General features: G+C 42.3%; 2 protein-coding genes and 1 long non-coding RNA gene across 4 annotated transcripts in view; 1 reads left to right on the forward strand and 2 right to left on the reverse strand.

Annotated features, from left to right (window-relative positions):
* Window positions 1-1924, reverse strand: part of LOC146813461 (uncharacterized) — a 94732-nt gene extending 92808 nt beyond the window's left edge. Inside the window, exon 1 of one of the 2 annotated variants that reach the window (XM_085620220.1) lies at window positions 1631-1924. In XM_085620220.1, coding sequence (XP_085476346.1) covers window positions 1631-1837 — 207 coding nt within the window. In that variant the 5' untranslated portion in view covers window positions 1838-1924. The remainder of the gene's footprint in view (window positions 1-1630) is intronic. The other variant, XM_085620219.1, reaches the window with a different exon arrangement.
* LOC146813460 (uncharacterized) overlaps window positions 1-26184 on the reverse strand; it is a 285012-nt gene that overhangs the window by 154269 nt on the left and 104559 nt on the right. The window contains 2 exon segments of the mRNA XM_085615431.1: window positions 19210-19553; window positions 20204-21697. Coding sequence (XP_085471557.1) covers window positions 19210-19553; window positions 20204-21697 — 1838 coding nt within the window.
* On the forward strand, window positions 1934-16623 carry LOC146813462 (uncharacterized). Its single transcript, XR_014966983.1, has 2 exons — window positions 1934-2454; window positions 10276-16623. It is a non-coding gene; the product is annotated as an uncharacterized LOC146813462 (long non-coding RNA).

Raw genomic sequence — 26184 nt, forward strand, 5'->3', positions numbered from 1 at the left:
TGTTATAATAGAAGTGAGAGAGACCCCTTTGACCAGCCAGGGGAATAGGGTACTACTATCTGGTAGAAATGAGATTCCCGTGGTACAACTTCATCTAAAAATCAGTATTGTTGGCAAACCCAATTATTGTATCCAAATACACAGTATTTAGCCCATGTGCTAGGATATGACTAATTCATGCAAATCATACCATTATACAATTCAGTAAAAACAAAATATTTTATTAAAACCCAGTTAAAAACAGACAAAAGCAATTTATGATCCTGTCACAAATGCATCTAAGACATACACATGTCATATATACTTAAAACAAGTTCCTCTAAATTCAGGGGCACAACTATTACCCCTTGTTAAAGTGCAGTTTTCGTACCCTACAGAACACAATCGCTACGTCTAACAATTAACAATCCTACAGATTTATAACAGAGAGACAGACAGTATAATTTGTCATTAGGGTAACACATCCGTTAATAATTTTCAAAAGGCTTTTCATACACACAATCTGAAAATATAGTGTTTACAAGAAAAGCTGTTCCCACAGATTGTGTTGTAGTGCTGCGTCGACGCGTTTCGATGGTTTCAATTAATTATCCATCTTTTTCAAGACAAAATATATTTCATCGTCTCTCTTATTGTAGGCACTGTTTGGTTGCCAATTTTTCACAAATTGTTTTTCACCTACCAATTCTCGGCTGTTTCACAATACCAAAACATAAACAAATGGCCGGCATTTTTTTTCTAAAAGTGGCACCCCTAATTGCAGTTCATCATTTTTTGCCCACTGTACCAGATCCTAGCCATATGCAAATCAGACTTGGTCCTGCTACAATTTTCTAAGAGTCCAGGACAGGTTGAAAGTGTTACGTGCAACACTTTGACCACTTTTCTGTGAGAGGGAGAGGCTGTGCCAGTGAACATACCCATTAGGCTAGCTTGAATCCAGCGGCACAGTGAGCAAGGGACCCATGTCTGGGCATACCCAGATGTTTTGATTTGTTCTGCATTTTGTCCATCAATTGTGTGTCTTTTGCTTTCTCGCTCTAAGTGCGCCGGGTATGCCCAGACGTGGGTCCTGGGATCACTGTGCCACTGGAATCAAGCTATCCTGGCTGAGGAGGGGTGAAACCCCGAAACCGGTCCTAGGATGCTTGTTTCCGGTCCAGGGAGGACCTGGCTTGGCAGTTCGGGCTGGACTGTTCCCATGAGGCACAGGGTCTAAGACTGATTTGCATACGTCCAGGTCAAAACTGGGGTGGCATGGTGAGCAAAAGAATGATGGATTTAACCCAGATCTCTTGACTGGGGGTGAATGTTTTGATTGGTTCTGAATTCCGTCCATCAATTGTGTGTCTTGTGCCAGTGAACAAGCAAGCATTGCTAAATACAGTATCAAGGGAATAATTTGCAGGAAGGTGCATCTGGGCGTCCCTACATTGCAGCTCTCAGGAGATGCAGCAGGGTCAGCTCCAGTGTCACTCTTCACCTGCTGCTCTACGGAGGGGCCTGGGCAGAGGTGCTAGAGGTGGGGGCAGCCATGCAGACCCCATGGCACTCCTGCTGGGGGAGCCCACCTCCAGCAGAAGAATTCTTAACAAGAGCTGGCTTCAAGCACACCCAGCGCCGGCTGTACCTCGTCAGAAGCCTTGAAAGACATCCCTCTGCGTCTGACGGTGCTGAGGACCCTCCACGTGTCGCACAAAAAAGAGATGGAGGAGAGGAAGCAGGGGCGAGCAAGGAATGGACTGTTTCCCCGTGAACTGTGCAGGAGCCTGGGCTCTTCTACTGCGCATGCGAGAGGACAGACACCTCCACTCGGGCATGCGCAGAGAGAACTCATAGGCTTTTTTTGTTCGAACAGAGGCTTCGGGGCAGCACTTTTGAACCTATCTCTAAGAGCATGCGCACTGGTGAGACACTTCTCGCGCACATAGTCCGTGTATCTACCGTAGTGACATGCGCTCTGTTAAGACACTGCCCAGTGACATGCGCAGTTTAAAGACATTGTGGTGCACACATGCTCAGTATGTCTAATGTGGTCGCACCAATGCTGTAGAGGTTGACTGCTCTGCGCATGCGCAGTATGAACAGGAACGCTTCCTTTGGTCCCGGCTGAGATTGCGTGGTTTCCAGGGCGCAACAAGTCCGGAGGGAAGGCCCTAATCCGCGAGGGAAGGCCCGAACCGAATCCGAGAGGGAAAGCCCGAACCGCGTCCGAGAGGGAAAGCCCGAACCGAGTCCGGGAGGGAAGGCCCGAATCCGAGAGGGAGGGCCCGAACCGAGTCCGTGAGGGAAGGCCCGAATCCGAGAGGGAGGGCCCGAGTCCGGGAGGGAAGGCCCGAATCCGTGAGGGAAGGCCCGAACCGAGTCCGGGAGGGAAGGCTCGGACGGGGTCAGAGCCGTGGCGGGAAGGCCCGGACCCCTCGGTGTCAGCGGACCCTGCGGGCTTGATATGCGGTGGGTGACAGGTTTCCTTTTCCTTGTAGTATTTCAGGTCTTCTCTCCGCGCTTCTCAGCCCCAGGCGTTGACAGTGACTCCGCCCGAACCCTTCCAGCCTCTCCCATCTTTTACTCCTCCCAGCACGGGCGAATCCTCGTCTTAAGCGAGCGATCCGATCCTCGTCGCCAATATGTTAACAATGACCATGCAGTATTGTAAGGAATGAACAAGTGAAGTGTAATCACTCCATGTATGTCCCAGATTCACTGACCAGAGGGACCGTTGAGTGCAATCTCTCTTGATTAAGGTCCAGAAGGCCCGACAACCAACATTCTTACACCCGCATGTCTGATCTTCAATGAGTATGTAACAGGCAGTCATGGGAGAAAGGGTGAGTAGCGCTTCGAAGGCAGTGGTCTTCTAGCTTCTGAGGGGCGTACCTATTGCCCAACAAGTCGCCATGGGTAATAATGCTTGGTAATGAACGCTGGCACTTCAGGTGGCCATGTATACATATGAGCTGTAACCCTGGTCCTGCTGAAACTCACCCCACAGCATGGTATCATTTGAAAGTGATTATGGTTATTTTATTTATATAGTTCTTTATACCCTAAGGAAGAGCATTGTGGGTGTAGCACTCCATTCTGTTGGATGTTATGTTGATCTTTATAGTGCACTGATCACCCGAGAAGGTATAGAGGTGCTTGCATAGGTGTGTTGCCCCCAAGGTGCTCATAGAAATAGCCAGGTCTTCAGCTTCTTACAGAACTCCAGAAATGAGGCGGAGGCTCTGATGTGTTGAGCGTGGTCATTCCATGCTTGGGTGCAATGTAAGAGAATGCGCAACCTCAAGTTTAGATTTTGCGGATGCGGGGAGTGTGTGCGAATGAGGGCGAGGCAGAGCGTAGGTGTATGGTGGGTTGGTGGAAATGTATGCAGCTCTTCAGGTATTCTAGTCCTGTGTTGGGCAGGGCTTTGTATATGTGCGTAAGAAGTTTGAATTGCCTGCACTTGTGAATGGGGAGACAGTTAAGCTTCCTGATGCGAGTGTGGCATAGGACGTTTAGTATGAGTCTTGCTGAGGTGTCCTGGATGGTCTGTAGTCTGTGTAGGAGTTCTTTTGAGATACTGACATAGAGAGTGTTGCTGTACTCCACCAAGCTGGTGATGAGTGCTTGTGTGATAGTCCGTCTGGTGTCCTCAGGCAACTATTTGAGGATCTGTCACAGCATTCATAGGATGTGGAAGCAAGATGTGCACATTGCGCTGACGTGAGCCATCGTGTTGAGCTAGATTTCTTGCGTAGTCTGTGGGTGTGAGTGTTGCTCCTAGCTCCGACATCATCAGGTGGAGTCCTGTGGGGAGGGTTTGTAGCCAAAGATCAGTGCTTCAATCTTGTTGGAGTTGAGTTTCAGGCAGTTGGTTTGCACCCAGTCTGCCATGGTCATACAGTTGATCAAGTTAGTTCTGGTGTTGATTTTCTTGTCACTCAGAAAGAGAACGTGTTTGATTTCATCGGTGTAGGAGATAACGGTGATGTCTTGGGATTGGATGATGTTGGCAAGCAGTGTCATGTATATGTTAAAAAGGGTGGGGCTGAGGGATACAACCAGTGGGACTCTGCATATCAGTTTCTTGGTTTCTGATGTGAAGTATGGCAGCCTGACCCTTTGGTTCTTCCTTTGAGGAAGGAAGAGATGCATTTGAGACCGGATCCTTTTATACCAATCTCCTGGAGTTTCCTGATGAGGTTGGGCAGGATGAGCTTTGCTGTTTCTCTTTGATCAGGATGATTCAAATGTTGTCAGTGGCTGTGAGGAGTGCTGTTTTAATGCTGTGGTTCTTACTTATTCCTGATTGAGTGTTGTCTAGAAGGTGGTGAAATTAGAGGTGGATTGTGAATAGGGGAGCAGGGAGATGGGTTTGAAGTTGCTCAGTTGACTCGGGTCGTCTGTGGGCTTCTTGAAGAGGGCATTGATTTTTGCAAGTTTCCATTCATCCAGGAAAGTGACAAAGGAAAGTGGTCTAGGTGGTAATGATGTGGGTCAGGATTAGGCTGATTGGTGATGTTCTCAGGTTGTAGATGTAGTGAGGGCATGGGTCCATTAAGGCCCCATGGTGGATGGTCAGCATGATTGATGCTGTGTCGTTTCTGGCGAAAGATGCCATTCGGTCAGGTAGCTGTCTTGGTGGGTAGGTTTGCGACGAGTTCTCTGGGGGTGGATTGGTATGCGAAGTAACTGTAGATGTGTGTGATTTTGTTGTGGAAGAAGTTGGATAGGTTGTTGCAGAGTTGCTGGGAGGCAGTGATGTTAGTGACAGTGTCTGAGGGCGAGGTGACATTCTTAACGATCAAGAAGATCTCCTTGCAGCTGTTGGAGCTTTCCTCAATGCGATCCACTAGTACTCTTTTCTTGGTGTCTCTTATTTGCTAGTGATAGCGTCTGAGTGCAGTATTGTAGGTAGTTCTGTCCGTGGTGACGTGGCCGTCTCCATTTCCTTTCTAGCTGTTTACAGTGTCATTTGGTGTCGCAGAGGTCTTTTGTGTACCAGCTGGCCTGTTTGTTTGTTCCACGATGCTTGGAGGGCGCATAAATACTTATCTTTTTTTATGTCCACTTTATTAATCTGTTAATGTTATTTAGTTTTCTAAGCAGTCGTGGACCACCTAAGTAGGCCTCATGGACCCTCAGAGATTCCTGGACCACAGGTTAAGAAGTTCTGCTATAGAATGTCTGCGAGGACACTTATTGGCTATCAGTTATAGTGCTGGTCTTTCATGACAAAATTATTTAATTTGTCACGCTTCATCATTGAGATTTATGATGTAGGCATGCTATTTGTGATATCATCTGAGACATTGTGAAAGGTACACAGGTAGCATTATGGCTGCATATCTTTTTTAGTGAAGTCAATGTTATAGGCTATGAATCACAACCACAACATGCCGTCATCTGTTGTTTTGTATGGCATTTTAAAAAAAAGAGTTAGTTTGTGTTCTTAGTATCCATCTATAACATCTTTCCCACCTGTTTTTTTATGAATTTGTAATAATTAATAATGAATACAAAGTAAAAACAATATTAATCCACCTAAAAAATCCACAAAAGGAACTGTGCAAAGTTTTGGCACAACTGGATGTTGTTAAAGGTGGTCTTATCAGTGATGTCAGCAATTATGTCATTTAACATGCCATGAATGATATCATATGTGATGTCATGAGCAATGCAGGACAAGGACACACATTATTGGTTATCTTGCCCAGCCACAACTGGCGAATTTCAGGTTTTCTTTTTCCTTTTTCTATAACTGTGGTTGTTACAATAAATTTCTAAGTTTTTTTTAAAACATACGTTGAGGACAAACCAACCTCTTTTTAACCTGTGATTTTGCATCTTGGGTATTTTAATTCTATGCCTTCTCCAGTGGTTCCGTGCACTAACCTATTATTTGCAGCCGAACCCCACCGTGCCTGACCGTAGGCCATTCACATCAGAGTTGCAGTGGAGGTTGGCACAGTGAGGTCAGCCAGGCCCTCTATCCAACCCTTTGTGGGTGGCACAGACTATTTTTCTTTAATGTTGTTTTTTAGGGGATCATTTTGGTACCCTTCAACTTGTGCCAGGAGGACAGAGGATTCTCCCTCTTGGCTCTTTTCTGTTATGTTCAGACTCTGGGGCAAAGTACAGAGTCTTGTATTGCATCAGCAACAGATGTTTTGTTGCTCATCCAGCCAGTCAAAGAACTTCAAATCAGAAGCTTGCTGTGGAGGATACAGAACCCAAATGACTATCGGGAGAAAAGGCTCATTTGTCCAGTCAGGTTTTTCAAAATGTTGGGCTCCTAGAAGGGAAATAAACCTCGGTTCACTGATATTTCCTGATTAACATTCCAGATATCTCTAGAATTTAACCCATCTCTGCTCAGAATAAAACACTTTTTAAATGCTAATTTCTTAAGTTGCTTTAGGAATTTACACTAAACCAAACAAAAGCACGTCCTTGATTAAATCTACCTGCATGCCAGATTTGATTTTTTTTTTTTTTTTTTTAAACAAATTTTATTAGTTCATTGAACAAAATGCAATCAATCCCCGTCTCCCATAGTCCGCCCCCCAGCCAAATCAGGACATCTTGCAATAACCATCCCAGCACATAAGCTACATCTGTACAGCATTCACCCCAATAATGTCCGTTCTACTAGGTAGTGCATCCACAGGAGTAATCCACCATGAGTGTGCGAGATAGCCAAAATACCCCCCACCCCATCCCCCAACATCCCCCCCAACGAGCCCCTCCTCCCTACCCACCCACCCAAGCATGTCGCCAGTACCTATCAGAAGTACATGTACATCAAAATCGCAGTCATCACCCGTCGAGTCCGCCTCTCGGGAATCCCAACAGAGAGTACCTCAAGAGCAGAGGGGGGAAGCCCTGCAGAGGGCGCTTAAGGAACCGGGGCCCCGTCATCCCCCACCGGATCTCCCCCATCTCCCACAACCGAACTGCATGCCAGATTTGATGTAGTTCCATTTATCTTTAACAAGAGAAAAGGCTATTATGGGGATTATAATAGGAAATGCTGCTTTTGATCCGAGCTCTGTTTTTTGGCCCATGCCTGGCAGCTCTGCATAAAACGTGCTACTAGGAACCCAACATGGGCATAACTTTGTCGTCAAACAAAAGATTAGTCGAATATTTCAAGAGTTATTAAGAAAAACAAACATACCTTTCCATTGGAAACTTCACTAGCTATAATTATACTAGGGGATCGCCACATTTGTAATATATATTGATTTGCTTATTACTTTAGACCCGTTGGATGAATATGCACGAAATTTGGCAGATATTTATCATCTTCAGCTCGCTCAGTAGTTTCACGTACGTAATACATCAACAGGACACAGTTAGCAGGGGTGGTGTCAAAAAGTATTATTTTACTAATTATCGTGATACAGTTTCACAAATCCTCATGACATTTGGCAACTATTTAGCATGTTAAGATTTCTGTTGGTATGCCAAGTGTTTTGCAACTCAATCAAGCGGAAGCAAATTAAAAAGATGGAGTCAAGAAATATTTGGTATGCTAATAACCTTGGTTCCCCTTTACAGGTCTGCATTGACAGATCCTTATGTTTAGCTGACTCTTGATATATTGAAGTTCATGCAAATCCATTTAGGAGGGGCAGAGTTAAATGAGCGGGTTAAAAAAGGTGTTCATTTGCAAATAATTTTGGCACTGGTTAACAAATAGACATGATATTAGATAGGCTGTTAGCAAGTTGAGCACGGTGAAGCAGCCTGAGGTTCCAGCCAGATCTGACCAAGATAGCAAATTTAAAAGAGGGTAAAAAACATATTCGATTGCCAATATCTTTGGTGCTGTATCATGGACATGTGTGAAATTTGGCAGGCACTTGGCATGTTTAGCTCACTCTTAGTATTTGGAGTCGCATGCAAAACAGTCAAGGGGGGACACAGTTTACGTGGTGGGGCATAAATTGTTAATTTGCTAATAACTTATGCACTTGTTAATGAAGCCGCGTGGTATTTGAATGGATGTAAGCAAGTTAAGCCTGGTGCAGGGATATTAGATTTCAACAAGAACTGATAAGGGGGACAAATTTAAAAGGACAGGCAAAGGTGATGGGGCTGTTGATAGCTGGGATCAGCCAGGCCCTTTGGGACGCCTGTGGGGCGAAGGCTGTATGCAGTAGGTGTGGGTTAGAATGCCTGTGGGACGGAAGGATGTGTGTGCACACAGGTTTTTGCGGCAAGGCATAGCCTCAGGCCAGGCTTTGTGGCCAACTTGCCACAGTCTGTCATCATCTGCTGCACATATTTCAGCCGTACATATCATTGGTGCTTCCTGGCATGTGCTAATAACCTTGGCAGTGGTTAACGAATCAGCATGCTATTTGATAGGCTGCTAGTTAGGCTCAGTGCAGAAATCTTAGGTTTCCGATGGGTTAGCTCAGGTTTTCTATCTTTAGCAGGAGCTAAGATTCCTATGGGAGTTAGAATGGGAAATGAAGCTTGTTTAACCTACCCATTGTGACCTCTCTTTTATGATTTAAATGAAATCCACAATATCAAGAATAAGCTGGACATGGTAAATATCGACCTAGTGGGGTGCAGATCTCTAAAACAGCCCCGGTCATTAGCAAATTATTTAGACCTTTTGAGACTTAACTGTGACGCTACTTTTCCGACCTGCATGAAACCAAACATTTCTACCCTGGATTTAAGAGACTGCCACATTAAATACATCTTCATTAAAGAGAACCAAAGTTATTAGCACACAATTTAATAATGTTTGCCCCATTTTAGCTTTGCCCCCCAATTGATCTGCACAAAAGTGCTGTACCCCTCACAGGAGATTAAACATCCTAAATGCCAAATTTCATCCAGAGTTTTCAAATGACGCCACGGTTATTAGCTCGAACGCTTTTTTTTAACCCTACCATTAAATATGTCCCTCCCCACCTTGACATCTGCACACATTTTGAAATATGAAGAGTAACCTAAACATTTTAATCATCTACATGATTTTTATCAAAATGATTTAAAGAATGCTAAAGTTATAAACAAATCATAATACAGCACCATAGACACTTTTGATTGATTCCTGAAGAGTCAAAGTGGAGCACTTAAGTAAGGCTTAACTTTGAGCATTCCCTGGATGCAGTCACCAGTGAGTGGGGAATATCCCTGAGCACGTTACAAGGAAGAGGGAGGGACAGGGATGTGCCTGACAACTACTAGAGCCCCAACTTCAAGGGGATTGTGTTATTGCTAATGAATGTCATTATTCCTTTGGATGTGTAGTTAGCAATAAAATACTTATTTTTCTTATTGAACTGGGCATTGATTTATTGTTCGTACTGTGTGCACTTTGGGAATGAGTATTGTTAACTTGCCTGTATCTACACTTCCCACGCCCCACCCCAAGGGAGCCTTTGACTGCTCGTCCACAGCTATGACTGAGAGTCAAGTGCAGAGGGGGGACTTGGCCCAGCTGCTCAGGATCTATAGTAGGTTGTGCCCAAAGACATCAGAAGTAAAAGGCCTCAACCACCATGGTTGGGCCCAATAGACCCTGCATGCCCCTTGGCCTAACGGATATGCACAAATCTTGTCATGTGGATGTACATTTACTTGCAATGTTTTATCCCGATTTTCCTTACCTGTGCCAAAGTTATTCAGAAGAAAAAAATATGCCTTTTTCCTTTTCTGTGGAAATTCAGACCTAACCATAACTACACAAGTGCTATTGCTGCATGTATCTCTCACACACACACACCCACACCCCCTTCAGTAAATGTAAATGTTATTCAGACCACTTAGCTTGTTTTTTAGGCTGGCCCTAAATGTAAAGTATATTCAAGGCCACTGGAGTTATGCGGCTGGGGAGCACCACTTTATGTGGCCCAGTGGTGACTAATTTGGCAAGTAAAGGCGAATTATGCAACACATTCTGTGATACTATTCATTATTTTTACAAGGTAACACTGTCGTGGCAGAGTTTACATATTGTTACTACAAGAATAAACTCAAAATACAGCAATAAGCAACTGAAAGGTAACCAATGAACCTTTGAGAAGGGCCTTCCATTGTGAGGCAAGACATGCAGCTGTGTTTTTAGTAACTTTTGATTCGTTTGTGCGATTGTATGTTAAATCTGCAGACTTTGTGGCAGATACATGGTTGTGCGGAAAACGCAGCAGCAGCTGAATCACATAATTACAGTGGCTCTGAGTACCGTGTGAAAATGTAAAAATGCATATTCTGCACAAAGAATTGTAAAGTAATACCTGAATTCTTGTTTCGATTCCACAGATGGTTCAACAACGGACAGAGACACCAAAGATGGATATTTTGAAAATTGCACTATTTGAAAGTCAGTCATGAAAGGTAATAGCAGACACCCTCGATTGTCATGACATGAGGGCAGATTCTAGAAGATGGATTTCAAAACGTGAATGGGAAACGGGAGCAAATGACACTTTTAAATGTCAAAGTTGTTTCAGTCATTTAGCACACTCATATAAATGAAGATTTGCTGAGAGCAGTTGTGGTGAATAACCTCTAAATTGAAAATGAGCAAAGAATTCGAGCTGAGGGGTGTAAAACTCATAAAATATCATCAAAGCACACATCAAAATAGAACGGAATATGCCTGCTCTGAGTGCAAGAGATCCTTCCTTTTGAGGGCAAACCTTAGAAAGCATCTAAGAAAACACTTGGGTTTGAAACCACACCCGTGCACTGAATGCGAAAAAACCTTCAATTTAAAGAAAGAACTTCTTGAACATTTGAGAACACATTTGGTTCAGGAGCCTTTTCAGTGTACTGAATGTGAGAAACGGTTCCACCGAAGAGGACATCTTACGGTGCACTGGCGAATGCATTCCGGGGAAAGGCCTTTTCAGTGCACAGAATGCGACAGAAGCTTTATTCAGAAAGTGCATCTTAACCGACATCTGAGGGTACATTCCGGAGAGAGGCCATATCGTTGCAATAAGTGTGGGAAAACGTACACTCGTAAGGAATATCTTATTCGCCATCAGCGACTGCACGCAGAAAAGAGTACTAAAACAAAAAGAAAAGGTTTGCGAGGGAGGCAGTTTAGATATTCTAAATTTGGGCATAGTTTTACCAAAAAGAGCTATTTTGTTAGTCAGCAGAGAAAATACAAACAAAAAAGTGCATTGACCATGAGGGGAAGCCTGTATCACTGTGACAAACATAAGAATGGCGTCCATGTGCAAAGTAATTTCAGTGAGCTCCTGAAAGCACCAAATCAAGAAAGAGAGGATTGTTGCACTCATTGTAAGAAAACCATGAGACAAATCAACAATCACATGAGAAATCACAGATTCTGGAAAGGAGTGCAACCACATCAATGTGCAGAGTGTGAGAAAAGCTTCACTCAAAACATACATCATCTCATTGAAGAGAAAAAACACACAGGAGAGAAAACTCGAAAAAAGCATATGATAATAGCCAGGCTGTTAGAAGTGTCAGTCCCCAATGAGTACTTCACCCTGCACAATAGAAATGCCAGTAACTTTCAGATCACAAATGCATTTGGAGATAAGTGATCTACTAAAAAAAAACCCTACCCCTGAGAGAGAGACACATTCATACACACACACACACACACACGCACACACACACACACACACACACCTCCCCCTCGCCTTCCCTCCCTACTTGCCCCCATTTAGCACTCCATAGGTGAGGGTTCAGATGAACTAAAACATCCACGTGATCCAAAACATGAGAGGAATTCTTTTTATATATATATACAGTTAATGTTTACTTTGTAGGACAGATTAGCCCGCCGTGGGCATTTGAGCACTTTTACATAGCAACTCTACATTTAGGCAAAGATAGGGATACTGAGAACATTTACATTTTTTTTAAAAGGGTGAAAATTATAGTTAATTTCAGATAGTTTCTTGGTGAGTGCCAACCATTTCCCTTAAAAGATGGAGGGCATATCCCCTCCAGGACCTTTAATGGCACTATAACTTTGATCATCAGAGTATGTTCATAAGGGCTGGGATTGAGTGCTAGCCGATCGGGAAGGTAGTGGGACTACAATATGTGTGGGGGTATTTCAGAAAAGGATGTGGTTTATTTTGTGATAGACAAGACAAGGAGGAAAAGGGGAAAAACATACTCGTTCAATAGATGGATTTCCAGGTAAAGGAACCGTTTTATTAGTATTTGGATTTGGGCTAATTTATTTATGTATTTAAGGATACTGGAAGCAGCACTGATTTAGAACTCAGCAGACAAGTTATTCTGTCACAACGGTGAACGATATCCCGTCCGATGAAATATAAATCCCATAGGATAATATGGGATTTATATATTGTCAGATTGGGTATCCGTCACCGTTGTGACGGAGTAATCCGTCCGCTGAGATCATAATCAGAGTCTTTGTTTTTAAGTGTATCTGAGAGCCAGTGAACAACTCTAGTTTGAGAAGGGACATGCAGCCTACAGCATGCCACATGAATGATACAGTTTCAGTACCTACACAGCTGAAACCGATCAAGCCTGTCTGATTCTGCTGTGTAGAGACTGAGAACGAAGAAGGCTGAGCTGGCCTTGTTAGAGTAGGAGCTTATGACCTACAGAGCACAACAGCGTTCACCAGTGACCGTTACCTCACTGAGCCATCTTGTACAAATCAGATGGTTTACGGATTCCCATTGAATTAATTAAAAATGCAGTTAAATGCGCAAAATAATGTTATTAGCATGGCACCTGTACACCAGGTGTTTTTACCAGTGCAGTTACTTGTGAATATCACCAAAGCGGAAGATGCTATCAAACTACTCATTACAGCGGCTCTCCAGGGGTGTGTCGTGGGCCCTAGGGGTCCCCATCAAAGTCTGAAAAAGAAAATGCTATACACAACAAGCCACCGGATTTAACCACTTTTAGTACGTGTAGTAATGAAATACAAAATATAGCTTGATTCAATATTTCTGGACCTTATCAAAGTATCAGACTTAATAAGGAATATAGATAAAGGTACCCTAAAGAGATCATAGATGTAAGGAGCTGCAAATATAAAGCCATGGCCAGGGCACGGACCTTTCAATCCAAGTAGGAAAAAAGAACTGAGCAACCTGGCAGCTTGTCATGGGTGACTCGCCAGTCTAAATACTCATGTCAAGGAAGACAGCACACCTTGAATAAACCCCGCTTCTGTTTACATCTCGCCTTCAATCTGCCATCGATGTGAGGATCAACATGGATATGTTTAAGCCTTTTAAGGTGTTTCACTCGCTTGAAGTGTGTCTTCCTCGATTCTTCTTGTCACGCATTTTAACCCAGTTACAGCAGTGTCGCGAGTTCGATAGAAATCAGTTGCTCAAGATAACCTTGGAACAAGACATTGCCTGCACATTTGCACCTATGGAAAAACTCCTTTGCGTGTACATAGCACATGCAGTCCTGCATTGCATAATTTGTGTCAATACGTGGTTATTTGCATTCTGTATTTGCCTGGAGCTAACTCTAAATGTTGTATTGTAAAGCAACTGTGTTGATAATCAAATGACTATTTCTGGCAAGCAGCTAGATCACCCATTATACTACAGTTGTAGATTTTATAGCAGTGGGTAGAGGTTACGTTAAATACTGATATGTGTGTTAGATGTTATTTTTTTCTCTGTTGCTGAATGATTGTGTAAGGCTGGATTCGCCTTTTACTTGCCCGCCTGTGATTCTTTCCATCTATGGCACAGCTGCACCTCCCGGCTAAGGAGGAGACGCCGGTTTATTTCCTTTACAGTGCTTTTCTCTGTTTCTGCATGGATATGGAAAATGTTTGAAGCAGTAAGAAGGAAGGATTCTGGAACATTCCAGAAGGAGTTAAGACTTGCGGATTGTGTGACCAGAGCTTAGAGATGTCACCTCAAAGAAGAAGGGACACAGGGTCTTAGATCGAATGAAGGGAGTGTGCATACCTGGGCCCTGTTGTGCACAATGTGTTAGGTTACACACGGGGCTAGACCAGCATTAGGGCGGTGCGACCGGTGCAGTCGCATGGGGTGATGACCTGGGGGGGGTCACTGATCTCAGAGGCGGTGCAATGTTTGGCAATAAGATACGATTTAAAATCACCTGCTGCAGAGTTCCTTGTGCACAGCTTTCAGGTAGCAATAAAAATGTCAAGCTAACTCTTGTGATCAATGTTCCTGCTGCAGAGAGATCGTAGTTTTGTCTAGTGGCAGTTTTGACTCTCCATAAAGTAGCGCAGTGGGTTAATAGGACTGCTGCAAAGATCAGATCTTTATTTTACGTGGATAGCTGAGTGGATTAGTAAATCCAGCCTTTACCAGCGTTATGTGAGAGAGGGGCTATGGAGATATAGCGGGCACTTTCTCTGGGTGGTAGCGAGAGAATCCAAACAGGAGTTCATTAGAGGGGGCTGTCGCCAAAAAGATTGTCGCTCCAAGCACGACCATAGAGCAAAAAGGAGGGGGAGCCCCTATAGCCCTCTAGAGCTTGGGCTACACTTTATAGAAAAGAAACAAGAGAAAATAACTCTAGCAGAATGAATGCAGTAAAATTTGACGAGGAAGAGGACTTGTTATTTGTCACCTCCCTGAGATTGAGATCACCCATTAGGATTAAATAGTGTATATTCAGTAGAGCAAAGATACGATCATTATTAGTGGCTTTGTTGTGCTACAAACAAGAAGAACACTGATACCAAAATACAGTTTACATCACAATGTTTACTTGTTCCACATGACATACATATTTCACAAACAGAATACGAAATTTGTAAACATCATACATTAGGTAAAATATTAACAATCAACGTTTCTGTGCAGGTAAACATTAGCACCATAAAGAGAGACAGTACACTATTATTGCAGGTGACAAGAGAGTGCTGTCTCCGGATAAGGCTGTGGAAGTAAGCCAGCTTATATAGTGCACAAGTCAGTTGCATACACTTGTAGTTTTAACAATGGTTTACAACAAAGTTTGAATTATTTAGAATATATTCTTGTATGGCGTGGGTTCTGGGAAATAAGGGGCGATGCGTTTTGGCCTTGTAATTTATGGCCTTTTGAGGTCAATGCGGAACAAATTTCACCCCAGCAGTTACTACAGCTAGTGTAACAAACGACGGATCTCTGTAAGCAAAACTGAATATGGAATGCGATGTGTGCGTCTTCCAAGAGGTGTCCTTGTTAAGAGACTTGGTTGTCCCTTGTATGGTGTTCGAACCTGTGTTAAGGCGATGGGTGGTGAAATGACACCTGGCCGGCTGGGGAAAAGGGCCTTAAATGGAAAAGGCTTCTGAATTTTGGGTCAGAGAGGGGTCGTCAAGGAGTCAATGGTTTGGGTCGCGAAGCGATCTCCAAGCCGGCGTGTGGCCAAGCTCACACCTGGCACCCCCAGCAGTAAAGCTGACCGTGGGCCCAGTATTTTGGTACTCCTAGTAAGTAGTATGTCCTGAGTGCAGTTCATAGGTCCTGTACCATGGGTCAACACTATCTCTAAGCCAGATATATGCCCAGAGAGTTGAGGGTTTAAGAGTACTGTATACCAAGGAGGGTATGGTGAGAGTCGATGGCTAGGCAGAGGGTGTTGGGGAGCTTCTAGATGCCCTTTCCTAATAATGTTCGACCTAGACAGGATACCCCAGTGAGTGAGTTGGCTCACTCATGGGGAGGAGTTGGGTGTGAGGTCCTGAGAGCACCCTACCGGCCAGATCTCGGGTCTGGGATATTCCAAGCCATATCAAATTGGCAACTTAAATATTGACTAAATTTACAGCATTGCTTCTATTTCTCATGGACTGCGGCTGCCTGGGTGTGGTGAATGTTACCTGTTCTGTCTTTTGTTGACTAGTTTACAGTTTAACCACCGTTTTCTCTCCATGCCCCCCTCTTTGCGTCGAAGGACCTCTGAAGTAGCTAGCACGTGTAACCACCGGCAGGTTAGATCACTCAACTGGCCTTAGATCACTCGACTGGCCTACTAGGAAGACGGTATGGAGGTTGGTTACTGAGCAGCGCACACACTAGGTCAACCGATGTCTTACCCTTTAGACAATCTCTGGAGTGTATCTAGGGAACCATGCAGCGTCTAAACTGTATTGCGTATTATTTCAGCATGATTTCAAAATGATGCCAGGCTTTGAGAGAGAAGGAAAAATGCCTGCATTCTGAACAACAATCATTTGTTTTTACATAGCACCTTGGACACATCTTGTTTCTAAGGAGTGTCAAGCACAATTTAAAATAAGCCAATTTAATATTATTCCAATTATCGACCTCAGATGGGTGGAAAGCTCTGTTGGCCTCCATGGAATTGTGACCTTCTTAGCATGGCTTTGAGCATTGAACTCACTGTCTAAAGGAGATGAGCTGGCCCTCTAGATCTCAGGGGGCAGGTAATATTACCAAATAACATCTTTGCTTCCCTTAACCTCACCTCCTCTCCTCCGTGTGCACCCTTTAGATTCTATATGCACAAAAGTATTTTCCTTTTCAATGGGGATTTATATCAAATACGTCATTTATTAGGCATTCATCAGATAAACTGCTTCTCTCTTTAAAAACGATGCAATCCATATATCAACAACCGAGAAGCAAATTAATGTAGAATGTGTTTCTGTATTAATAAAGATTTTTTTTTCAAAAACCTTTAGAATGTAATTGGTTTCCAGGGTTGAAACAAGTAGAAATTGTTGTAACTTGTTAGACGACAGTGCTAAAAAAAAAATGGCCACTGCTGGGGACTACTCTCTGAAAACAATGTAAAGATTGAAACTGTACGAAAGTGGCTGCGAAGCTGTAAGACATATGTATGGATTTAAAATCTCCTTTTGCAGCAGTTGATACATGGATAAAAAACGAATTTGCAGTTTCCCTGGTTAACATTTGCTATTAGTTGTGCAGTGCACTGTTCAAAACGTGACCAGGCCTAAGCTGTAAGGGACTAAAATGACATCGGTAATATTGGTCTGTTACTTTGTTTGCCTTGTACTCATGTGCATGTCCGACAGCCAGTGTCCTGCACTCAGGAGGTCCTACAGCCAGTGTCCTGCACTCAGGAGGTCCTACAGCCAGTGTCCTGCACTCAGGAGGTCCTACAGCCAGTGTCCTGCACTCAGGAGGTCCTACAGCCAGTGTCCTGCACTCAGGAGGTTCTACAGCCAGTGTCCTGCACTCAGGAGGTTCTACAGCCAGTGTCCTGCACTCAGGAGGTCCTAAAGCCAGTGCCGGCACTCTGGAGATCCTACAGCCAGTGCCCTGCACTCTGGAGATCCTACAGCCAGTGCCCTGCACTCTGGAGATCCTACAGCCAGTGCCCTGCACTCTGGAGATCCTACAGCCAGTGCCCTGCACTCTGGAGATCCTACAGCCAGTGCCCTGCACTCTGGAGATCCTACAGCCAGTGCACTGCACTCAGCAGATCCTACAGCCAGTGCACTGCACTCTGGAGATCCTACAGCCAGTGCACTGCACTCTGGAGATCCTACAGCCAGTGCACTGCACTATGGAGATCCTACAGCCAGTGCCCTGCACTCAGGAGGTCCTACAGCCAGTGCCCTGCACTCATGAGGTTCTACAGCCAGTGCCCTGCACTCATGAGGTTCTACAGCCAGTGCCCAGCACTCTGGAGGTTTTACAGCCAGTGAGTGCCTGCACTCTGGAGGTCCTACAGCTAGCATCTTGCACTTGGGAGGTCTGACAGCCAGAGCCCTGCACTTGAGAGATCCTACAGCCAGTGCCCTCCACTCATGAGGTCCTACACCCAATGCCCTGCACTCATGAGGTTCTAAAGCCAGTGCAGCGAACTCAGTAGCTCCTACTGCCAGTGCCCTTGTGGAGGTGTGGCCTCTTCATCAAGTACACGAAGATCAGAAGTAGTTCATTGAGGTTTTATTAGGTACAAGCAAATGAAGAAACCTCATCCAACAGCATCAAGAGTAACAGCTTCTCTCCTATTTGAATATCCTCTGCACATCATTCAGTGTTCTAAACATCTCTAGGCAACCTTACCCTATTCTAAGTTCTATATTCTAGGCTTACTAAGAACACACTAATACTAAGAATACCACATCACCTCCCCCCGAATAAACACATTAAAGAATACAAAGTAATAAAAGATACAGAAAAACTAAGGTACACAATCATGTAGACGAAGAGGAATCTTTTTTACACATTTAGGTCTATCACAAACAACATCTTTCGGTAAAACAGAGTTAGACACAATTTCTTCATCAAATTTACTTGTGATATGTCCTTCTTTAGAGATGTTGGAAGGCAAAACAGCAATCCTGCTAAGATTCCAGATTTTGTGATCACTGGTTTTAACGGCGTTATCAAATAATTTAATAATTTGAAAAGGTTTACTAAATTTAGAATTACAACTAGATTTCCTTGGAGATTTTATCTTTACCCAATCACCTACATGTACAATCGTTTTCTTAATCGCTTTTCTCACATCATAGTGAGATTTACGTTCAAGCATTTTCTTCTTTTCCTTTTCTTTCCAGTCAGGTATGGGATCAGTGTTGTTACCTGCCAAAAATCTTTTGTCACTAACCCAACACGGAAGCAAAGAAACATTTTCTATTCTCCCTTTAAACAAACGAAAGGGACTGACACCTTTGGAAGAGTGAGGTGAAAACCTATATTCCCTTACTTTTTTTTTTATTGCAAGTTCCCAAGAGTCACCACAAGACAGAGCTTGCTGAATTGTTTCTTTAATTACTTTTATGAACCTCTCCACAACACTATTACATTGTGGATGATAGAGCGCAGCTCTCTTGTGTGTAATTCCCCTCTCTTTTAGGAAAGATTGCATGCTATTAGATATGAATTGTACTCCATTATCTGACAGGATTGTCTTTGGATACCCTTCATGTTCAAATAGTTCACTTAAAAATTTAATTACAATACCAGATTCAATAGAATTAACAATTTTGAATTCTGGCCATCTAGAATACAAGTCAATGCATACTATAATGTATTGATCTTGTGCTTTTAATTTTATTGGTCCTAAGATATCAATGGAGATGTCAGACCAAGGTCCAGCAGCCTGCTGCCTAATAACCATAGGTTGAGTCCTGCATTTTAATGATTTGTCAGAGTTGCAACAATCAACACAATCACGTACCGCCCTTTCTACATGCGTGTCCATAGCAGGCCACCAGTATGCTTCTCTTAGCCTTTCCTTTGTTTTTGCAATTCCCATGTGTGAAGAGTGTGCGTTACTCACCAGTTTATCTCTTAAAGGGTTAGGAGGTACTAGTTTACTGCCACGTAAGAGAAGGTTATCCAAAACAGCCATTTCATCTTTTACATGAAAGAAACCTCTCACGGTTTCATCACACACATTTTTGTGACACCAACCATTGTTGACCATATGAATTACTTTTTGTAAAATGGAATCTTTAGTAAGATTTTCTCTCCATTCATCTTCTGTGATCATTCCCTCACTAACTAAACATACATTGATTTCTTCATCAAAACTCTCTCCACCAAATAGGTCAGTATCATTGACCTCTTCATCGTTCTTATCTCCCAGTCTCGAAAGGCAGTCTGCAAGGATATTGTTTGAGCCTGGAACATGGAAAATTTCAAACTCAAACTCTTGTAGAGCCACAACCCATTTTCTAATTGTGTGTGAAACAAAATCTATACCCTTATTGGAGTAAACTTCCTTAAGGGGTTTATGATCTGTGAAAACCTTAAACTCCTTCCCCCACAAACATTTCCTTAATTTCCGTATAGCCCAAAAAACTGCTAAAGCCTCTTTCTCAATTACAGAGTACTGTAATTCTGCCCCTCTTAATGGTCTGGAAATGAAAAGTATAGTGTTATCTTTTCCATCTACCTTTTGTTTCAATACAGCTCCAATGCCGGTTGCACTGGCATCAGTTAAGAGAAACGACATTTTAGAAGGATCAAAACTGTCTAAACTATGAGAATTATGTAAATCATTTTTTATACAATTGAATTCTTCTTCACATGTTTTACACCATAAGAATTCATTACCTTTCTTCATAAGGGTACGGAGTGAGACAGTTTTTTCAGCAAAATTTGTTCAAATTTATGGTAAAATTCAGCCATGCCAAAGAATTTTACCAGCTCGTCTTTGTTAGAAGGGGATCTTAGATTTAAGATGGAGTTCACTAGAGAAGGTTTTGGTTTGATACCATCATGTGAGACCAAATGTCCTAGATATTCTATTTCTTTTACATTAAAGTTACATTTGTCTCCACGAAGTGTTAAACCAGCTGATTGCAATTTCTGTAAAACATCTGTTACCCTAGTATCATGTTCCAAGACATCTTTACCATATATTAATATGTCATCTTGATATATTTTAACACCTTTGACATTATGCAAAACACTTTCCATCACCCTTTGGAACACAGAAGCTGCAGATATCAATCCAAAGGGCATCCTTACAAACTTGAATGTGCCAAAGGGTGTGACAAACGCTGTAAGATCTTGAGAAAGTTTATGGAGTTTGACTTGGTGATTTGCAGACGTTAGGTCCAGCGAAGTAAAATGCTTAGCTTCATTGAGAGAACACAGCATTTCACTAATATTGGGTAAGGGATAGTGATCGACAACAACAGCGTTGTTTAGTTCTCTTAGATCAATGCAGAGACGGGCCTCTCCATTGGCCTTGCGGGCCATCACCACCAGAGAAACCCATTCAGTTGCTTCTACCTCCTGTATGATTCCCTTCACAATCAGTTTGTCTAGTTCATTTTTCATTTGTTCTCTAACGAGCAAAGGAACATTTCTGACTTTTGCTATTTTCGGAATAGCATTCTTTTTCAGAACAATTTGATGAACATATATTTTTAAACAACCTAAATCATTTCCAAAAAGAATAGGGAATTTTTTGATCCATTCACTTGATTTGTTTTTAACTAAGGATACCTGAGGAAATTCTTTCAAACACACAGAGGGATTTTCATTTGGATCAAGAAAAACATTTAATTCCTTTTGATGTATCCAGCTGATAAGAGAGTCTCCTTTCATAGAAACATAAATCTTCCCAGGAATAATTCTTCCTTTCAAGTCTATGGTCCCTACGAAATATCCTAGAAGATCAATGGTAGTCCCGCCATACCCTTTGGGTCTCGCATCCGGTTTATACAGAGTGACTTTATCTTTGAGTTTGTTTTCATAAAAGGACTTTGGAATCAGTGTAATTTTCGCTCCTGAATCAAATAGCATCTTTACTGGGGCATCATTTACTAAAACTTCTTCACACGGCCCCTCAGAGTGATTTTCATGTACTTGTGAAACAACAAGTTCATCTAGATCATCTTCAAATAGATCTACCTCTACTTCTCTTATTTTCTTTTTAGGTTTGCTGGTTTTACAGCATTTAGAAAGATGTCCTCTTTTCCCACAAACTTTACAAATTGTTTTCCAACCCGGACAATCCTTATAATTAGCCAAATGTCCGTTGTCGCCGCATCTATAACATTTTCCTTCAAATTTTTTCTCATTGACCGATTTTTGGGGTACAGATGTTTGAGAAGTTTTGGATTTGACTACTTTCTCATCATGTTTTACGATCTTTACCTCAGTACAGTTTGATTTTTCACCTGAGTCATTTTTTTTAAGAACGTCAACACAAGCTTTACTGTGTTCATTGCTCTTTGCAATGACAATGACTTCATCCAAGGAAGGATTGTCTTTTTGCCACAACGCATCTCTTGTTTTTTCTTGTACACAACCTAACATGAATTGATCCCTTAGACGTTCATCCAGTGTGTTACCGAAATTGCATGTTGATGCTAGTTTCCGAAGAACAGTAATGTATTGTTGTACCGACTCTTTGCATGCGCCTACCAAAATGGTATCTCTCCAGTACAGTGCTTATTTTAGGAAGATAGTGAAGATCTAATTTCTTTATACATATCTCATATTCATTTAAAGAATTACTTTCTTGATCTGACAGTTCTGGAAGATGTTCGAAAACCTCCTGTCCTTCCGAACCTAGACAATGCATGAGTAAGGAAGTTTTCCTGTCTGCTCTTAAGGAAGTGCCACAAACTCTAGCATAGTGACTGAAAACCTTCTTCCACTTCTGCCATGGAATTGGAGGATCTTCTGGTGACGTCAAGAAAAATGGAGGAGTTGTGACGTTTTGCATATTGGATGCGAAGGATTTAAAGATTATATATTTTTTAAATAATCTTGTGGTCTTCTATATCTTAAATACAAAATTCTGTAATTTAGATAAATTTTATATTGTGTTGATGAATTTCTCAAAATACATGAATAAATAAATATATATATATATCCACAGTCACTATTGTTATAACGCAGAGTTTCCTTGTCAATGTAAATTTTGTTGCGCGATGAGGTTAAACTTATCTCTAACAAAAAGTAGCGAGAATAATTATGTAGGCCCAAAGCTTCAGGCAAAAGCCCCACAGATCAGGCAATGCATGTGAGACAACTCTTCCAGGAATATAATTACATCATAATGGTGAGTGAACTCTTCCTGGAACGTGATTACATCATAATGGTTTCAGGCCTTTTCCTTGTGCGTGGTAGTAACTAGGCCAAAGGCGTCAGGCACAGGCCTTTAAGGTCAGGCAAGACGCGTATGCAGAGTCTCATTAAATAGAGGCCTTGAATTACCTATGACGCTAGCAGCTGACGGTCTTAAAAGGTAACATGGAAGATCCTACCGTTGTTTGTAGCATCCAGCTCTCTTGTTACAGGAACATTTCAGAAGCGTCAAAGCTTTCAAGATGTGCTCTGTTGAGATTTCTTCTTGATTTGTGTAGGTAATCGTCGCCAAAATGTGGAGGTGTGGCCTCTTCATCAAGTACACGAAGATCAGAAGTAGTTCATTGAGGTTTTATTAGGTACAAGCAAATGAAGAAACCTCACCCAACAGCATCAAGAGTAACAGCTTCTCTCCTATTTGAATATCCTCTGCACATCATTCAGTGTTCTAAACATCTCTAGGCAACCTTACCATATTCTAAGTTCTATATTCTAGGCTCACTAAGAACACACTAATACTAAGAGTACCACAGCCCTGTACGCGCGAGGTCCTACAGCCAGTGCCCGCCTGCACTCTGGAGGTCCTACAGCCAGTGCCCGCCTGCACTCTGGAGGTCCTACAGCCGGGGCCCTGCCCTCGGGAGATCCTACAGCCAATGCCCTGCACTCAGGAGGTCCTTGGCTCTTTATTGGTGCAGTGAACCAGTAAAATCCTCTGTTGGGTCTTGGAGCCACGGGACACATCAGCACCTTTGAATGCTTGAAAGAATCTAGCGGGGAATTGCTTCTTCCGGAGCTCAAACATGGACCTAAGTATGTTCCTAGAAAACTCTGTCAATTGGCTGCTGTCAGATTACAAATTGGAGGCTAGTAATCAGTACTTGGAGTTGGGACATGGAAACAGCCTTTCCATGCAAAGATAATGCCAGGATCTGGCATCATGCAGGCATACACAGCTAATCACGCATGCACATGTATTCAAGACATCGCCTCAGCTGTGTCATTGCACCTTTTCTTTTTGCTTTTGTTTGTCTTTTTGCCATGCTGCACTGCATCAGCATAGCTAAAAGCCATTGACAAAGCCAATATTTCCCAAAGGTGAGACTTGTTGGCTTTGCTAATGCTTGTTTACCTTATGCAGTCTCTCCTCTACTACATTACGTTATGCTAACCAAGGTAACAATGTCAGTAGGTCCTTTAGAATTTTGTTTTATTGAGCACAAATCACTCCAGTGAAACAAAAAAAAGCAATCCTGGAGTCTGGTGTGTTTTCTCAGTGAGTGACCAGCAGCAGCTCCTTCGCTAAGGTTGAGCAGCATCGCCCCACACAATAAAATAAAATGACAGCGTTATTATCATGTTATTTGTAAGGTACTGGCCCAGTTTTGTTTACCGCAGTGCTCAGACCAATCACAATGCTGCTATCAGCAACAGCGTGATTGGCTGGGAGAGACTGTGAGCCTGAATGCTTCCTGTTCCTGCATCATCACCGGAAGAAGAACAAAGGGGAGGCGGTAGCCAGGTAAGTGCACTATTCTTTTTTAGCTCTCCCCCGCCCCACCGTCTAGGTTTTTTCAGTTTTGTGGTCTTTGGTCTAATGTTGCAGGGTTTAGAAGCATGTTTTCCATCATAGTTGATGGTTTTATAAACTGTAGAGAATCAGGGAATATCAAAATCATATTCAATATTTTGGCTACATTTGAGTCTTTCACTGATAGATAAAATGACTTGTTCCATAAAAATATTCCCAATATGTACCATCATATTGATTCCGTTGACAGAGAATTGGTGAAACCCTTTGATACATCAGCCCCCTTTTCTTGCAGGCCAGTATTGATAGTGGGTGAATTTCCAAACACCCCAGGCTTAATATATTCAATGCAAGGTGCAGTGAAAGGTATATGTGAAAGAGTGCTGTCACTAAGCATCTGACATAGTGGTGAAAACATGGCACCAGACTTCTGGAAAACATGGAACACAGTGTCACTTGGAATGCTGCTGCAAAATGTTCCTGCAGAGTTCAACAAAGATTGGAGTGATATTGTTTGAATTGCGGGAAATGCATATCATGCAGCATGATGATTGTTATCTTAAATTATACAGTATTAAATGAAATAACGCCAACATCATATGCGTAATTTCGCTCAAGTGAGCCAACTTACGCCACTCGTGGTGCGCTATTACCTCTTTGTAAACATGGGTAAAAAACAACTGATCCTTCGAGACGATCACAGCCTCGTGAAGTGTACAACTCAGTTTATACCACAGTGTTAATGAATCAATGATCAGAAATACAACGTATTCTTCATCATAAAGAATTAAATTAAATTCAGCCCAAGTGGGCAACTGTTAACGTGATCATCTCAAGTAACAGATCAAAAAACCATATCTGCCTGAACATGACTTTATCATAGGGAATTACTTAAATACAACACGTCCTGCTCCAGTGAGCAAGAATTACCCAGCACCAAAAGTGACAGAAAATCATTAACTGATATGTTGATAGATATTGAAGCTCTTCTGCATCACCACATTGATATCTGCAATACACCAGCCATAATCACATTAAAAACATTGAAAAACGCGCACAAAATGCCCAAACCTAAAACAGAAAAAAAACCTTAAAAACATCTGACTAGAACATGAGAACAGCAGTGACCGCAATTTCTATGCTAAGTGGACGGATATTTCTTCGTCCAGATTTAGACCCGTTGGAGACAAAGTCTTGTATTTGATAATTATTCTTCATTCAAGTTTTCATAGTTCTGCAGTCCTATTGCCTCCTCTTTCTTTAGGGGGTATACAATTAAGGACAACGAATTTCAGTAATTTACATTCTGATTATGGCATACACTAAAATCGGCCCGAAAATGTTCAAGTACCCTCTTTTTGCCCTTGTGGATTGTACTCCCCATATAACATCACAAGGGCATTTCAATGCATATACAACAAACTGTATTACTTGACAAATGTTTCATGATTTTGAACGGCATCGCCTTGCAAAGTTTTATTGATTTGCAACTGTTACTGCATTTACAAGTTTTACACTGATTACAAGTGAAAAAGTCCTGGATATCAGTACGGTTTTTGACTTGATTAACCATACTTTTACTCAGTGAGTCACGTAGGGATTTGGCTTCCTGAATGTAAGAGAAGGATATTCTCCTACATGTTCTCTAAGATCCCCATCACTTCTCAAGACACCCCAAAATGTTTTCAAGCTTTTCCTTACCTCCCAAGATTGACTATTGTAGTTGGTGATAAATCTAATGAGCTCTTTTTCATTGTTCTTTTTATTTTTGGGAATGAGAATTCCCAAATAACAAGTAAGCTATTTAGGAAAAGTACGACTGGCAACAGCTTGTTACATGCAAACAGTTGCCACCCCAAGAGTTTGATTCGCAGAATACCTTTTGGTGAACTACTCAGGGCCAAAAGGAATTGCAGTACAGAAGAGAGTTATCTAAAAGAAAAAGACACCATGACGCAGAGATTTCTAGCAAGAGGTTACGGCAAAACCATCATCAATCAGGCCACTTCTAAGGTTGAAAATCTCAAACAAAATGATCTTCTCATTCCCAAAAGTAAAAAGAACAATGAAAAAGAGTTCATTAGATTTATCACCAACTACAATAGTCAAGTTTGGGAGGTAACGAAAAACGTTTTGTGATGTCTTGAGAAGTGATGAGGATCTTGGAGAACA

This window comes from Triturus cristatus, chromosome 7, assembly GCF_964204655.1.
Source record: "Triturus cristatus chromosome 7, aTriCri1.1, whole genome shotgun sequence".
In the NCBI taxonomy this organism is placed as follows: Eukaryota; Metazoa; Chordata; class Amphibia; order Caudata; family Salamandridae; genus Triturus; species Triturus cristatus.